This window comes from Mirounga leonina, unplaced genomic scaffold, assembly GCF_011800145.1.
Source record: "Mirounga leonina isolate KUSES-001 unplaced genomic scaffold, KU_Mleo_1.0 Mir_129, whole genome shotgun sequence".
In the NCBI taxonomy this organism is placed as follows: Eukaryota; Metazoa; Chordata; class Mammalia; order Carnivora; family Phocidae; genus Mirounga; species Mirounga leonina.
The window spans coordinates 49,315,669-49,334,108 of record NW_023270323.1 but is presented as its reverse complement, the minus strand read 5'-3'; the positions used below and the strand labels follow the sequence as shown (position 1 = coordinate 49,334,108).

Genomic DNA, 18,440 nt, shown 5'->3' with positions numbered 1-18,440 from the left:
AACTTGGTGGGGGGGAGTCTGCTTCTCCCTCTGCTCCTCCTCCCACTTGTTCTCTCAATCTCTCTCTCTCTCTCAAATAAATAAATAAAATCTTTAAAAAAAGAATATATTTTACTTCAAATTGCAGTAACTATTAAGTCTCCCAAGACTTTACTTCCTACAATTTTTCACATTTATTTCTATTTACAAAGGACTAAAGTAATTATATATAACAGAAGTAATATAAACATTAAGATCAATCTGAATGAGCCAGCTCGGTGCATATTCGGTAATAGTATCTGTAGCAAGTATAACTATATCTTGTGTGCTAGAAAAAATACAGAATAATTAATACCATAATTTATACTCTGGCATAGGCCCTAAGACTTATGTCTTAATTTGGCTTTTTTGCTGTTAGCATGCTGTTCTCAGTTTCCAAATGCCACAGACTTTTTTTTATAGTGACTTTTGTTAGAAACTCTTCCATTATCAAAATATGAACATATTCTCAACATTATTCCTCATTTGCATTTCCAAAGTAAAACTGCATTCCCCACCCATTCAAATGGCTAAAATAAAAGGAGGTAGTAACGGGGCACCTGGGTAGCTCATTTGTTAAGCATCTGCCTTTCGGCTCAGGTCATGATCCCAGGGTCCTGGGATCGAGCCCCACATCGGGCTCCCTGCTCAGCGGGAAGCCTGCTTCTCCCTCTCCCACTCTCCCTGCTTGTGTTCCCTCTCTCTCTGTGTCTCTCTCTGTCAAATAAATAAATAAATAAAATCTTTAAAAAAAAAAAAAAAGGAGGTAGTAACAATTGTTAGGGAGAATGTGGAGGAACAGGAACCTCATATATTGCTGGTGGTAACACAAAATGATGCAGCTACTTGGAAAACAGTTTGGCAGTTTCTTAAAAAGTTAACATGTATTTACCATATGACCCAGCAATTCTATTTCTAGGTATCTACCCAAGAGAAATGAAAACATTTATTGGCATAAAGACCTGCATGCAAATGTTCTTAGCAGCTTTATTTGTAACAGCCAAAAACTGGAAATAATCTGTATCCATCAACTGTGAACAGATAGACAAAATGTGGTACATCCATAAATGGAATATTATTTAGCAATAAAAAGAAATGAAGTAGTAAGGAACCCTCATGCACTGTTTGTGGGAATATAAATTGGCATAGCCACTGTGGAAAACAGTATGGAGGTTCTTCAAAACATTAAAAATAGAAATACCATATGATCTAATAATTCCACTGCTGGATATTTACCCAAAGAAAACAACACTTATTCAAAAAGATACATACACCCCTGTGTTTATTGCAGCATTACTTACAATAGCTAAGATAAGGACGCAACCCGTGTGTCCATCAATAGATGAGTGGATAAAGAATATGTGGTATACACACACACACACACACAGAAATATTATTCAGCCATAAAAATGGATGAGATCTAGAGGGGAGGGGGGTGGGGGTTGGGTTAGCCCAGCGATGGGTATTAAAGAGGGCACATTCTCCATGGAGCACTGGGTGTTGTACGAAAACAATGAATCATGGAACACTACATCAAAAACTAATGTTGTAATGTATGGTGATTAACATAACATAATAATAATTAAAAAAATAATGGATGAGATCTTGTCATCTGTGCCAACATGGATAGGCCTAGAAGGTATTATGTGCTAAGTGAAAGAAGTCAGACAGAGAAAGACAAATACCATTGATTTAACTCTTATGTGGAATCTAAAAACAAACCAAGCAAGAAACAGAGCCATAAATACAGAGAACAAACTGATGGTTGCTAGAGCAGTGGGGGTGGGGAATTGGCAAAATGGATGAAGAGGAGGGAGAGAGACAGGCTTCCAGTATGGAATAAATAAGTCATGGGTATAAAAGCTATAACAGGGAATATAGTGAATGGTATTGTAATAGTGTTGTACAGTGATAGATGGTGTGCATACACTTGAGGTGAGCCTAGCATAATATACAGTTGTTGAATCACTATGTTGTGCACCTGAAACTAATGTAACCTTGTGTGCCAACTACAATAAAAAACTGCTTTGGGCGCCTGGGTGGCTCAGTCGGTTAAGCGTCTGCCTTCAACTCGGGTCGTGATCCCAGGGTCCTGGGATCGAGTCCCGCGTCGGGCTCGCTGCTGAGTGGGGAGTCTGCTTCTCCCTCTGCCTGCTGCTCGCTCTCTCTGACAAGTAAATAAATGAAATCTTTGAAAAAAAAAATAGAATACCTGCATTTAAAAAAAAAAAAACATTAAAAAATGTTTTAATAAAAGAAATGATGTACTGATACATGCATAGATGAACCTCAAAAACACACTAAAGGAAAAGAGCAAGACACAAGAGACCACATATTATATGACTTTATATCAAACATCAAAAAAAAAAAAACGCAAATCTATAGAGACAGATAAGCACATGGGACAGGAGATGGGAACACAGATTAAACAGCAAACTGCACGTGAGATCTAGGTGGGGTGATGAAAATGTTCCAAAGCTGTTTATGGTAATGGTTGCACAACTTGGCAAATTTGCTAAAAACCACTGAATTGTATACTTCAAATGGTGAATTATATGATATGTAAAATATACCTTATATTATCAAATATGATCCTGCAGTATATCAAAAGAATGATACACTATGACTGGGAATATTTTTTCCAGGAATGTAAGAATGATTATCAGGAAATCTGTCAAGATAATTATTATATCAGTAACTTAAAAGAGAAAAAGCCATATGATCATATCACTAGATGTATAAAAGGCGTTTGGAAAAAATGTAGGAACCATTCTTAGTTTTAAAACTCTGAAGTAAAATAGGGAGAAAAGAAAAGAGCCCAAATACAATAAAGATGGATTACTAATTGCTATAGCAACTTTCATCCTAGTCAAACACTAAAACCATATCAATTCAAACCAGAAATGGGTACTCTGTATCACCCTGATTATTTAACCATTGCTTTGAATGTTTTAGCAGTTCTAATAATAAAATAAAAAATAAAATAAAAATGAAGTAATTGGCATACACATTAGAAAGAGATGTCAACTATATCCCTCTTTTGTGGTGATTATGATTGTATGCCTAATAACTATAGTTTTATAAAGGAATGTGGTAAAATAGTAGATTATAGGTATACAATAATCAAAAGATTTTTCTCTCCAAAATATGGGCAAAATGAAAATTTAAAAATCCATTCCCAATAGCAATAAAAATAATAAAATGTGTAATATGTATATTAAATATGTTTATTTAATAAAAGAAAGGCATATAACCTATATGAAGAAAGGTATATAAATGGAAAGGCTTCCTGAAAAGAAAGACGTAATATCATAAAAATATAAATTCCGAAATTAATAAATAATTTAATGCAGTTCATATTAGCATTCCAACAGGATCAAGTTGGTGAAAGGGAATTAGATAAATTTATCTTTAGCTTATATGGAAAGCAAAGCCTCAAAAATAGCCAAGAAGACTATGAAAATGAACAGTCAGGATAGATTTCTATAAAAAAATCAGAATATGCTGGGATGCCTGGCTGGCTCAGATGGTTAAGCATCTGCCTTCAGCTCAGGTCATGATCCCAGGATCCTGGGATCCAGTCCCACATCGGGCTCCCTGTCAGAGGGGAGCCTGCTTCTCCCTCTGCCGGCTGCACCCCCTGCTTGTACACGTGCACTCGCTCACTCTCTGACAAATAAATAAAATCTTTTTAAAAATCAGAATATGCTATCAAGACACTAAAAAATGTGGTATTAGAATAGGAATAGACAAAAAGGTCAATGGAAAAGAATAGTCAGAAAACAGGTCTTCTGTATCCTGAGATGTATTTATAAGAATACGATATATAACCAAAGTTCAATTCACTTGGAAATGGAGGAGATTGTTTAATAAATGGTGCTGGTACAGAATTGGCCATCTACCTTGAAGGAAATTAAAATATTCCTCAGCTCATACTCTATTTATAAATTAATTTCACATGGATCAATAACCTGAATAAAAGAAATACAGCAAAAAGAGGTAGGGAGGTGGATGGAGAAACAAGCACAAAAGGAAAAGAAATTCTTTTTTTTTTTTGTATTTTTTATTTAACATAATATATTATTAGTTTCGGAGTTCAGTGATTCATCAGTCTTATATAATACCCAGTGCTCATTACATCATGTGCCCTCCTTAATGTCCATCACCCAGTTACCCCATCCCCCCACTCCACTCCCCTCCAGCAACCTTCAGTTTGTTTCCTATGATTAAGAGTCTCTTATGGTTTGTCCCCCTCTCTGATTTTGTCTTGTTTTATTTTTCCCTCCCTTCCCCTATGATTCTCTGTCTTGTTTCTTATATTCTACATATGAGCGAGATCATATGATAATTGTCTTTCTCTGATGACTTATTTCACTTAGCATAATACCCTCTAGTTCCATCCACATCGTGGCAAATGGCAAGATTTCTTTTTTTTTTTGATGACTGAGTAATATTCCATTGTATGTATATGCCATATCTTCTTTATCCATTCATCTGTTGATGGACATCTGGGCTCTTTCCATAGTTTGGCTATTGTGGACATTGCTGCTATAAACATTGGGGTGCAGGTGCTCCTTTGGGTCACTACATTTGTATCTTTGGGGTAAATACCTAGTAGTGCAATAGCTGGGTCATAGGGTAGCTCTATTTTCAACTTTTTGAGGAACCTCCATACAGTTTTCCAGACTGGCTGCACCAGCTTGCATTCCCACCAACAGTGTAGGAGGGTTCCCCTTTCTCTGCATCTTCGCCAACATCTGTTATTTCCTGACTTGTTAATTTTAGCCATTCTGACCAGTGTGAGGTGGTATCTTATTGTGGTTTTGATTTGTACTTCCCTCTGATACCAAGTGGTGTTGAGCATTTTTTCATGTGTTTGTTGGCCATTTGTATGTCTTCTGTGGAGAAATGTCTGTTCATGTCTTCTGCCCATTTCTTGATTGGATTATTTGTTCTTTGGGTGTTGAGTTTGATAAGTTCTTTATAGATTTTGGATACTAGCCCTTTATCTGGTAAGACAAGAAAATAACTTTTTAAAAGGCAGGATGAAACCATATCTATACTTTTGCATAAAATTATATAAATTTTAAAAATCGGATTCAGTGAAGCACAAGGGATTTAAATTCTTTCAGGATAATCATCATTTAGAGTTCTTTGCCCCTTAAGAAACTGGTAAGTTTTTGCTGTTGTTGTTTTTTTATTTTTTAGAGGTGGGGAGGGGCAGGCGGAAAGGGGGAGAGAGAATCTCAAGCAGACTCCCCGCCCAGCACAGAGCCCATCTCAAAGCTTGATCTCATGACTCTGTTGTGATCATGACCTGAGCCAAAATCAAGAGTCAGATGCTTAACCACTGAGTCACCCAGGCACCCCTGCTGTTGTTCTTTGAGCTCTGTTTAGATAGGTCAGGTAAATGCAGTCTAATTAGTCAACTTTTATTTATAATTACTCTTTTTCAATTAAAATCATTTCTAATTTAAAAAGTAAAAATGACTTATTGTAGAAAATCTAGACGATATAGAAAAGCAGTAAAAAAGATCATTCAAGAAGCACCATTTCTCTACTCCCCAGAGATAAGCACTATTTCAGGTTTCAGAGTATACCACTGATCCTCTTCAGTTTATATTTTTCAATGAAATTTAAAATGTAAATCTTGTAAATATTGCATATTTTAGTTAAAAATAGGTGTCCAGACTTGGATTTTTTTTTTTAAATGAGACGCTTTCCATTTGTAAACTATGTCTTCTTTTAATTACTATTTTCTTGCTCATTCAGCATACATACTCACTATTCTTTTCTAGTTCCTGGCAGACATGGAAAATAATGCACTTTTTCGGGATGATATAGAATGTCAGAAACTTATTATGGAAGCAATGAAGTACCATTTATTACCAGAGAGACGACCCATGTTACAAAGCCCTCGGACAAAACCTAGAAAGTCAACGGTTGGAACATTATTTGCAGTTGGAGGAATGGATTCAACAAAAGGTATTAAATAATCTTTTGGCGGGGGGGGGGGAAACAGGGCAGAGGGAGGGAAGGAATTTTAATTAGTAACACACATGGCCAAAAAGCTCTTTAGAGAAATGGCTGGTTCCAGGACTGGAAAAATACCAGGTAGTCGCAGAACATCTTATAGTGCCAGAAAGTAAGGAAGTGCTCAAAGAATAATGGAGACAGTTCAAGGGACAGAAGAGGCCGTTTGTAGGCACCACCACTGTCCAAATCTGGGATAATTTCAACACCAAAATAAATAATGATAAAAGATTATCATTTATTAAATCAATAAGTATTCATGAGTCCACACTGATACAAATAAAGACAGGGCAGTGCATCAGCTTGAATTTCTTCTGCTGTAAGGGACATAATAGGAACAAACAATAAGATCCAAAATAAAGTCTGTAGATTAGATAACAGCACTGTATAAATGTTAACTTCCAGATTTTGAAGATTGTTTTGTGGTTTCGTAACAGGGTTTCTTGTTTTGAGAAAGATACACTGAAGTATTTAGGATACAAGGGCATCATTTCTACAACTTAATCTTAAACAGTTCGGAGGGGAGAAAAGTATACATACCACATACATCGAAAGCAAATGTAAAACATCCACATTTGGAAAATCTGGGCCAAGGGTCTCTGGGAATTCTTTGTATTGTTCTTGCAACAGTTGTTACTACTAACAACAATAATAGTAATAAAACACCATCTATAGTTCCTCCTCAGTGCCAGGTAGTGTGCTAGAAGCTTTCTGTGTTATCTCTCAGTATACATTGATCTCCCTTCTCTCTGAATTACTAGTACTAATAGCCTTCCATCCCTGACAGCACCTCTCTGACTTGGGACTACATCTCTGAGCTCAACTCATTCTACTTCTCCCCTCACTCTTTCTGTTACAGCCCCAGTGGCCTCCTTGTTCATGTAACAAGCCAAACATTATCCCACATCGGGGATATTACATTAGCTGTCCCCTCTCACTGGAATGTTCTGTGCCCTGATGTTGGAATGGCTAGCAGAAATTATTCACTCAGATCCCCAAACATCAGTTTAACCAAAAAAGATTCCCATTGGCCAGTTATCACCTGTCTATCGCTTTCTAATCTTGTGCGTACCTCTTTGTATCTCATTCCTCTGCTTATGTTTCTTCATAGCACCTGATCTATCTACTTCTTTCCTCCCCCCAGGTAGGCTCTGGAAAGCAAGAAACTTGCTTTTTTCAACAATAAATCCCACAGAGCCTAGAAGAGTGCCTTGCACGTAGACAGCATCAATAAATATTTGCCATATGAATGAAGGTTGTCCTTTGCCATCTCTTGAATTATTTGTAGGACTGAAGCCCTCAATGCATTATTCACATCTAAAGATTTCTTTTCCATGTGATGTCCTTAATGGATATAAAAATAGGAGCGCTAATCAAGAGAGTTTTATTGTAATTTAACTCTTAGCTTCATGGTGACAAAGATGTAGATATTATCCCATATAACATAATATGGTGCTAAGTATGTATTTATAGATACTTAAGTTCCAAATATAGGCTTGATCACTGAATGGTACAGAAATATGTAAAGTTAAATAGCTGATGAGAGTCATAGTATAAATATTTGAAATTTCTGGAGAGCCACAGTCCAGGTAATCATTCTGCAAATACTTACTAAGTATTTACTATATGCCTGGAACTGGTGCTCAGCTTTGTAGTCCTTACTAGCACTTCTCCCTCTCCTTCTTTCCTTCTCTTTTTTAAGGCTTTGTTATTTCTGTGTTGCTTGTACTCTTGTGTTGCTTTCATTCTCGTATTTTCAACTTGTGTGAAAGATCTATTTGTCGTTCAGCTTTCATCTCAAACTATGTGTGTTCAGGTCTTCTCTGACCATGTCTCTCAGACTTGAGGACTTGGAACTGAAATTCAGCATTTTTCAGTAGCATGAATGGACACCAGCCCTGGCCCATTTAAGCAGATAAGGAAGGCCGTGGAGAAATAGGCAGGAACTATAACCACTGCACCTTCTTTCTAATGCCTGCCTTGGATTTTATTTTTTTTTTTAAGGTTTTATTTATTTATTCATGAGAGACAGAGAGAGAGGGGGGCAGAGGGAGAAGCAGGCTCCCCAAGGAGCAGGGAGCCCGATGCGGGGCTCGATCCCAGGACCCCAGGATCATGACCTGAGCCGAAGGCAGACACTTAACCATCTGAGCCACCCAGGCACCCCCTGCCTTGGACTTTAAATCCTAGGTTCAAGTATCTATTTTACTAGCTTTAGGGCAATCCTGGGCCCTAAACTTCCAAGGACAGTGAGGATGAATATGTCTTCGGCTTTATGGGAGATGGGGCTCCTGCCTCTCATCAAAGCTCTTTCGTACAGTGGAAAATTCTCCATGCATAAGAAGGGGTACCCAAAGTAAATAATACATTTCTCTCTCTTTCCTTCTTTGTTTCTTTGTTTCTTTCTTTCTTTCTTTCAAATCTTACAGTTTGACAATCACCAAGTCTTCTTTCAAATGAGTCTTATTCTTCTAAATTTCCATTGCTACTTTCCAGTTCCTGGTAGCCTCCTATGAGCCTACATCTTTTGATCATGTTCATTTAGTGCGAAGAGCATTCCTTGTGTTGTTACTATGGGCCAGGCATTACGTTAAGTGCTTCACCTATCATTTTTAATCCCATGTTCATAATAACTCTAAGAGCTGAATGTTGTTATTGCCCTAGGATGCCTGTACTTAGAAGAGTTACCTGTCTTTCCCAGGAATACCCAGCTAATTAGTGATGGAATCAGGATTCAAAGCAGGCACTGACTCTGGAGACTACACCCTCTGCCTTATTACCTCTTCTGTTAACATGCACTACTCTGCTCAAAAACTACAACAGTCTTCATTTCTTACCACATAAGATGTCAATTCCTCTTTCTAGTTTCCAAGACTTTCTGTAATCTGACCATTATTACTTGACCAACTTTATTTCTGAGTCTTTCCTAGATGCCAATTGTTCTCACCTTCTGTCTGATTCAAGCTATCTTCCCTGGCCTTAACTTACTTTGTACCCAAAGTCTTTATAATGAGGAGCAATTTGCATTAATTGGATGGCAGTCTGATCATTGGGTTCTTGGTCCCTTCATATATCTTAGTATAGGGCCCAACAAATAAGCTGGAAATGTTTCTAAATAGCCACTAAGAAAAAGTTAGGATATATTTCTGCTTACTTTTTTAAAGGTTAATTTTTTAGTATAAGTCAGGGAACTTCTAAGCTTTTATATAGAATTTTGTAATTATTAGGAATTTGTTATTTGAGGATATTTGGGTTTTTTTTTTAAGAATTATGTTTGGTGGGATGCCTGGGTAGCTCAGGTAGTTAAGCGTCTGTCTTCGGCTCAGGTCATGATGCCAGGGTCCTGGGATCAAGTCCCTCATTGGGCTCCTTGCTCAACGGAGACCCTGCTTCTCCCTCTGCCTGCCGCTCCCCTGCTTGTGCATACTTTTCCATAACATGTTTCCATCTTAACTAATTACATCTACAAAAACCTCATTTTCAAAATAGTTTATATTCTGAGGTTCTGGGTAAACATGGATTTGGCGGGGGCATTGTTGCCTTGATAACAATATTACCTCCTTTGAAGTTAAATATTATAGGGGCGCCTGGGTGGCTCAGTCAGTTAAGTGTCTGACTCTTGATTTCGGCTCAGGTCATGATCTCAGGGTTGTGGGATCGAGCTCCGACTGGGGCTCAACTGGGAGTCTACTTGGGATTCTCTCTCTCCCTCTGCCCCTCCCAAATAAATAAATAAATAAATAAATCTTTTTAAAAATTAAAATTATTATATAAAGTACCCCATAAAAATATCCATTTTTTTTGCAAAAATGTCATAAAAGATTATGCTTTGACTTATTAAGCAATATCATTGTGTTGCAGTTATTTATACTGTGTCTGTTGTTTATTTAAATTATCTTTCTAGTAATAATGTATTTGCGTTGTCATACACATATTCAATGGTTATGAATAAAATCTGAAAAGTGAGTGTTAAAAAGAAAAAGAATTGGGGCACCTGGGTGGCTCAGTTGGTTAAGCGACTGCCTTTGGCTCAGGTCATGATCCTGGAGTCCCGGGATCGAGTCCCGCATTGGGCTCCCTGCTCGGCAGGGAGTCTGCTTCTCCCTCTGACCCTGCCCCTCTCATGCTCTCTCTCTATCTCATTCTCTCTCTCAAATAAATAAAAAAATCTTTAAAAAAAAAAAAAAGAATTATGTTTGGTGTTTGCAAAGGAAATTTTAGTCACCAATTCCTGGAACTATGATACTGCTTAGTGAACTGGAAGTAAAATAACATTGAATGAAAAAAAAGTTCCTTAAACTCATTAGTGAGGAAAAATGATTAGCATTGCCTTTTTATTTGACAGAATGAAGACATTTTTAAAGATTAAATTTAGAGTGATGAATAAAGTATACTATTACATGAAATAGTATGAATAAAATCTCATTATACCTAAAAATTATAAAGATTATTCAAGCTCAAAAAATATTTTTGAACAGCTACTACATACAAGGGACTCTATTTGTTGATGTGAAGAACACAGAGATGGTGGGGCACCTGGCTGGCTTGGTGGGTGGAAAGTGTGACTCTTGATCTCGGAGTTGTGAGTTCAAGCCCCATGTTGGGTGTAGAGATTACTTAAAAATAAAATCTTAAAAAAACAAGAATACAGAGATGGAAAAAGACTCGGACTTTATCCCAAATAACTTAAGAATTTTGTAGGGTAAATTAAAAAAATAAAAACTGGTAACATATGAGATAATGTATTTTATATATATATATATAACAAAACTTTCTGAATTTTAGATTATCAATAGTATTAGTGCTCTGATGAACTAATTATAACAAATACTTTAGAATAAATATTTGTCCTGATTTTAATTCTATAAAGATAGCTCTGATTGCATGTTGTGTTAGAAGCTTAGAAAGAGAGAAATAAAATAGATTCTAATTGAAATCTTCATAAATGGAGGTTGGGTTATTTTAGAGGGGTGGGGCTTTTAAATTTTTTTCTCACTTCATAAAACAAAAGAATTCCTGGAATCTTTTAATTCTTTTTTTTTTTTTTAAGATTTTCTTTATTTATTTGAGAGAGAGAGTGGAAGGGAGAGGGAGAGTGAATCTGAAGTAGACTCCGTGATGAGTGCAGAGCCCAGTGCGGGGCTAGACCCCATGACTGTGAGATCATGACCTGACCTGAAACCAACAGTCAGGCGCTTAACTGACTGAGCCACCCAGGTGCCCCTGGAATCTTCTAATTCTTAAAAAAATATAGACAGGACCAGACAGTTACTCCCAGACTCCCCACACTCATAGTTTCCCAACTTCATGATCTGCCCTCACGCTCTTGTCCTTCTAGGTTGCAATAGAATGTGTATCCCCTCCCTGCTCCTAGGAAGGCCAGCCCCACACCTGTGTTCTGACACTGCCCTTTCCTGCCTCCTCAGGAACCTCGCTGTTCAGTAGGACCCCTTCAGCTTCTTTCCTCACAACTCGATCCTTCCCATTAGCATGTGAGCAAACTCGAGTTTATCCAGTTGAAAAGCAAAACAAAACAAAACCTCTCTCAACCCACCTAGTAACTCCTATCTCTCTCCTCCCTTTTATAGCTGAACTTCTCATATAGTCATCTGTGCTCATTATCTCTTATCCCCTCACCTCCCCATCATGTCATAACCACTCAGACAAGGGACTCTCTATAAAGTTACTAATGACCTCCATGAAGATAAATCCAGTAATACTTTGTGGTCTTCATCTTACTTGGTCCTCTTGGTAGCATTTGATACTGTTAGTAGTTTTACCTGCTACAAAATTTTCTTTAAGTTTTTATTTAAAAAAAAATTTTTTTCTCTATACAGTTAATTTTTTTTAAGATTTTATTTACTTATTTGAGAGACAGAGAGATAGCAAGAGAGTGCACAAGTGGGGTGTAGGGGAACGGAGAGGGAGAAGCAGGCTCCCCGCTGAGCAGGGACCTCTGATGCGGGCTAATCCCAGGACCCCGGGATCATGACCTAAGTTTTTATTTTAATCACCCTGTGCTCATCATGACAAGTGACTCCTTAATCCCCATCACCTATTTCACCCATCCCCCACCCACCTTCCCTCTGGTTACCATCAGTTTGTTCTCTATTGTTACGAATCTGTTTCTTGGTTTTCCTCTCTTTTCTTTTCCCTCATTATGTTCATTTGTTTTGTTTTTATTAAATTCCACATATGAGTGAAATCATATGGTATTTGTCTTTCTCTGACTGACTTATTTCACTTAGCATAATACTCTTTAGCTCCATCCATGTCATTGCAATGGCAAGATTTCATTCTTTTTTATGGCTGAGTAATATTTCATTATATATATATACCACAACTTCTTTATCCATTCATCAATCCATGGACATTCAGGTTGCTTCCATATCTTGGCTAAAATAAATAATGCTGCTATAAACATAGGTGTGCATGTATCCCTTTGACTTAGTGCTTTTTTTTTTTAAAGTAGGCTTCACGCCCAGCATGGAGCCCAACAGGGGGCTTGAACTCATGACCTTGAGATCAAGACCTGAGCTGAGATCAAGAATCGGTCACTTAACTAACTGAGCCACCCAGGCACCCCTGAATTAGTGCTTTTGGATTCTTTGGGTAAATACTCATTACTGCAATTGTTGGATCATAAGGTAGTTGTTTTTAACCTTTTGCAGAACCTTCATGCTGTTTTCCAGAGTGGCCGCACAAGTTTGTATTCCCACCAAGAGTGCAAGAGGGTTCTCCTTTCTCCACATCCTCGCCAACACCTGTTGTTTCTTCTGTTGTTGTTTTTAGCCATTCTGACAGGTGTGAGGAGATACCTCATTGTAGTTTTGATTTGCATTTCCCTGATATGTGATGATGAGCATCTTGTCATGTGTCAATTGGCCATCTGTAAGTCTTCTTTGGAGAAATGTCTGTTAATGTTTTCTGTCTGTTTTTTAATTGGATTATTTGGGTTTTGGGTGTTGAGTTATATAAGTTCTTTGTATATTTTGGATACTCACCCTTTATCAGCTATGTCATTTACAAATATCTTCTCCCACTCTGCAGGTTGCCTTTTAGTTTTGTTAATTGTTTCCTTTGCTGTGCAGAAGATTTCTATTTTGATGTAGTCCCAATAGTTTATTTTTGTTTTTGTTTCCCTTGCCTCAGGGAAACTATCTAGAAAAAAGTTGCTATGGCCAATGTCAGAGAAATTACCACCTGTGCTCTCTTCTAGGATTTTTATGGTTTCAGGTCTCACATTTTGGTCTTTCATCCATTTTGAATTTATTTTTGTATATGATAAAAGAAAGTAGTCCAGTTTCATTCTCTTGCATTTTGCTGTCCAGTTTTCCCCACACCATTTGTTAAAGAGACTGCCTATTTCCCATTGGATAGTCTTACCTGCTTTGTCAAAGATTAATTGACCGTGTAATTGTGGGGTTATTTCTGGATTTTCTAGTATGTTCTACTGATATATGTGTCTCTTTTTGTGCCAATACCATACTGTTTTGATCACTACAGCTTTATAATATAACTTGAAGTCTGGAATTGTGATGGCTCCAGCTTTGCTTTTCTTTTTCAAGGTTGCTTTGGCTATTTGGAGTCTTTTGTGGTTCCATACAAATTTTAGGATTGTTTGTTCTAGTTCTGTGAAAAATGCTGTTGGTATTTTGAGAGGAATTGCATTAAATATATAGATTGCTGGGGTGCCTGGCTGGCTCAGTCAGTAGAGCATGTGACTCTTGATCATGGGGTTGTGAGTTCAAGCCCTACATTGGGCATAGAGCTTACTTAAAAATAGCTAGCTAGATAGGAGCACCTTAATGGCTCAGTCAGTTAAGTGTCCGACTCTTGCTCTGAGCTCAGGTCTTGATCTCAGGGTCATGAGTTCAAGCCCCATGTTGGGCTCCATGCTGGATATGAAGCCTACTTAAAAAAACAAATAGATAGATAGACAGATAGATTGACAGATAGATATGTAGCTTGCTTTGGGTAGTGTGGACATTTTACAATATTTGGTCTTCCAATCCATAAGCATGGAATGTCTTTCCATTTCTTTGTGTCATCTTCAATTTCTTTCAGCAGTGTTTTATAGTTTTCAGAGTACAGGTCTTTCACCTCTTAGGTTAGGATTATTCCTAGGTATTCTTAATATTTTTGGTGTAATTATAAATAGGATTGTTTTCTTAATTTCTCTTTCTCTGCTTCATTATTGGTGTCTAGAAATGCAATAGATTTCTATAGATTGATTTTATATCATGTTACTGCATATGTTTATCACTTCTAACAATTTTATAGTGCAGTCTTTTGGGTTTTCTATATATAGTATCATGTCATCTGCAAATAGTGGAACTTTTGCTTCTTCTTTACCAATTTGGATGCCTTTTATTTCTTTCTGTTGTCTGATTGTTGTGGCTAGGACTTCCAGTTTTATGTTGAATAAAAGTGGTGAGAGTGGACATCCTTGTTTTGTTCCTGACCTTAGGGCAAAGGCTTTCAGTTTTTCCCCATTGAGGATGATGTTAGCTATGGCCTTTATTGTGTTGAGGTATGTTCCCTCTAAACCTACTTTGTTGAGGGTTTTTAACATGAATGAATATTGTACTCTGTCATATGCTTTTTCTACGTCTATTGAAATGATCATGGGGCACCTGGGTGGCTCAGTCAGTTAAGTGTCTGACTCTTGATTTTGGCTCAGGTCATGGTCTCAGGGTCGTGAGATTGACCCTACATCAGGCTCCACCCTGGGCATGGAGCCTGCTTGAGATTCTCTCTCTCCCTCTCTCTCCTCCACCCCCTGCTCACTCACGCTCACTCTCTCTCTCTCTCTAAAAAAAAAAGAAAGAAAGAAAAGAAATGATCATGTGGTTCTTATCCTTTGTCTTATTGATGCAATGTATCATGTTGGTTGATTTGTGAATATTGAACCACCCTTAGAACCCAGGAATAGATCCCACTTGATCATGGCGAATGATTTTTTTTTTTTTTTAATGTATTGTTGTATTCAATTTGCTAGTATTTTGTTGAGAATTTTTGCATCTTTGTTCATCAGGGATATTGACCTGTAGTTCTTTTTTTTTTTTTTTTTTTTTGTGGTGCTGGCTTTGTCTGGTTTTGGTATCAGAAGAATGCTGGCCTCATAGAATAAATTTGGAAGTTTTTCTTTTTCTATTTTTTTGAATAGTTTGAGAAAAATAGGTATTAACTCTTCTTTTTTTTTTTTTTAAGATTTTATTTATTTGACAGAGACACAGTGAGAAAGGGAACCCAAGCAGGGGGAGTGGGAGAGAGAAGCAGGCCTCCCGCTGAGCAGGGAGCCCGATGCAGGGCTCCATCCCAGAACTCTGGGATCACGACCTGAGCTGAAGGCAGATGGTTAACGACTGGGCCACCCAGACGCCCCGGTATTAACTCTCCTTTAAATGTTTGGTAGAATTCTCCTTTGAAGCCATCTGGTCCAGGACTTTTGTTTGTTAGGAGTTTTTTGATTGCTGATTCAGTTTCTTTGCTAGTTATCAGTCTGTTCAAATTTTGTATTTCTTCCTGTTTCAGTTTTGGTAGTTTATATGTTTCTAGGAATTTATCCATTTCTTCTAGGTTGTCCAATTTGTTGGTATATAGTTTTTCATAATATTCTCTTATAATTGCTTATATTTCTGTGGTGTTGGTTGCTACTTCTACATTCTCATTTGTGATTTTACTTATTTGTGTCCTCTCTCTTTTCTTTTGGATAAGTCTAGCTAGAGACTTACCAATTTTATTGTTTGTTTTTTTGTTTTTTCAAAGAATGATCTCCTGGTTTTATTGATCTGTTCTATTGTTTTTGGGGTTTTTGTTTTGTTTTGTTTTTAGTTTCTATATCATTTATTTCTGCTCTAGTCTTTATTATTTCCTTCCTTCTGCTGATTTTAGGTTTTCTTTGTTGTTCTTTTTCTAGCTTCTTTAGGTGTAAGCTTAGGTGTTTTGAGATTTTTCTTGTAGGCTTATATTGCTATAAACTACCCTCTTAGAATCACTTTTGTTGTGTCCCAAAGGTTTTAAAACATTGTGTTTTCATTTTCTTTTGTTTCCATGTATTTTTAAATTTCTTCTTTTATTTCCTCGTTGACCCATTCATTGTTTAGTTAGCATGTTATTTAACCTCCATGTATTTGTGGTATTTCCAGATTTTTTTTTTGTGGTTGACTTCTAGTTTCAAAGTATTGTGGTCAGAAAAGATTCATGGTATGACTTCAGTCTTTTTAAATTTTTTGAGACTTGTTTTGTGGCCTAACATGTGATCTATTCTGGAGAATGTTCCATGTGCACTTGAAAAAAATGTATATTCTATTGTTTTAGGATGAAATGTTCTGAATATAACTGTTAAATCCATCTAGTCCAGTATGTCATCCAAAGCCATTGTTTCCTTGTTCATTTTCTGTTTAGGTGATCTGTCCATTGATATAAGTGGGGTATTAAAGTCCCCTACTATTATTGTGTTATCACTTAGGTCCTTTATGTTTGTTATTGTTTTATGTATTTGGGTGCTCCCATGTTGCGTGCATAAATGTTTACAATTGTTATTTTTTTTGTTGGATTGTCCCCTTTATTATTATATAATGTCCTTCTTTGTCTCTTCTTACAATCTTTGTTTTAAAGTCTGTTTTTTCTGATATAAGTATTGCTACTCCAGCTTTATTTGGCATGCATTTGCATGATAAATGTTTTTCCATCCCTCACTTTCAATCTGCAGGTGTCTTTAGGTCAAAAATGAGTTTCTTGTAAGTAGCATACAGCTGGGTCTTGTTTTTTTATCCATTCTGTCACACTATGTCTTTTGATTGTCTTTTGATTTAGTCCATTTACATTCAAAGTAATTACTGACAGATATGTATTTATTGACATTTTATTACTCGTTTTGTGGTTGTTTCTGGAGATTTTCTCTGATCCCTTCTTGTCTTTCTCTCTTTCATGGTTTACTGGTTTTCTTTAGTGATATTTGGATTGTTTTCTCTTTATTTCTTGCATATTTATTAGTGTTTTTTGATTTGTGGTTACCATGAGGTTTGTATATAACCTCTTCTGGATATAGCAGTCTATATTAAGTTGATGGTTATTTAAGTTTGGACCCATTCATTTCTTTTCTCCTCCACACATTTTAGGTATATGGTGTCATATTTTACATCCTTTTATTTTGTGAGTTCCTTGACTGACTTTTTACAGAAATATTCTTTTTACTGCTTTTGTGTTTCCTACCTTCATACTGTCTTTTTGATCATTCCTTTCTACCAAATAGTCCCCTTTAATATTTCTCACAGGGCTGGGTTTAGTGGTCATGAACTCCTTTAGTTTTTGTTTGTCTAGGAAACTCTTTATCTCTCCTTCTATTCTGTATGATAGCCTTGCTGGATAGATATTGTTGGTTGCAGATTTTTCCCATTCGGCACTTTGAATATGTCATGCCACTCCTTTCTGGCATGGTAAGTTTCGGCTGAAAAATCTGCTGCTGCTAGCCTTATGGGGTTTCCTTGTATGTAACCGCCTTCTTTTGTCTTGCTGCTTTTAATATTTTTTTCTTTATCACTATATGTTGCCATTTTATTTTTTTTTAAGATTTTATTTATTTATTTGACAGAGAGAGAGAGTGCGCACAAACAGGGAGAGCAGCAGGAAGAGGGAGAGGGAAAAGCAGGCTCCCCTTAGAGCAGGGAGCCCAATGCAGGGCTAGGTCCCACGACCCTGGGATCATGACCTGAGCTGAAAGCAGATGCCCAACCGACTAAGCCACCCAGGCGCCCCTATTTTGCCATTTTAATTACAATATGTTTTGGGGTGGATCTGCTTTTGTTGATTTTGTTGCGGGGGTTCTCTGTGTTTCTGGATCTGGATATCTGTTTCCTTCCCTAGATTAGGGAGGTTTTCAGCTATTATTTCTTCAAATAAATTCTCTGTCACCTTTCTGTCTCTTCTTCTGGGACTCCTATAATACAAATGTTAATTATGTTTGATGGAGTCACTGAGTTCCCTAAGTTTATTCTCAGTCTCACTGATGTCCTCCACTCCTTTCTCAAGTCCAGTGAGTATCCTTCTGATCACTGCTTTAAATTCTCCATCAGGCATGTCACTTATATCTGTTTTGCTTAGATCTCCAGCTGTGGCCTCGTCCTGTTCTTTCTTTTGGGTCAAATTCCTCTGTCTTCTCATTTTGTCTAAGTCTCTATGTTTTGTCTAAGTCACCCTGTTTTTCTGTGTTTAGAAAGTCAGCTATATCTCCGTTCTTGAGGGTAATGGCTCTATGAAGAAGAGGTCTTATAGTGCCCTGCAGTGTAGTGTCCCCTGTTCCCTCGGGCCTGGTGCTTTAAGGAGTATCTCCAGCGTGTGCTGTGTGTGCTCTGCTATTGTGGCCTGGCCACTTTATGCTTCAG

The 18,440-nt window shown here is 37.2% G+C and overlaps 1 protein-coding gene across 3 annotated transcripts in view; it reads left to right on the top strand.

Moving 5' to 3' along the window:
* KLHL5 (kelch like family member 5) overlaps positions 1-18,440 on the top strand; it is an 82,923-nt gene that overhangs the window by 45,038 nt on the left and 19,445 nt on the right. For all 3 annotated transcript variants that reach the window (XM_035005127.1, XM_035005125.1, XM_035005126.1), the window contains one exon: positions 5,817-6,003. In XM_035005127.1, the coding sequence (XP_034861018.1) occupies positions 5,817-6,003 (187 nt within the window). The remainder of the gene's footprint in view (positions 1-5,816; positions 6,004-18,440) is intronic.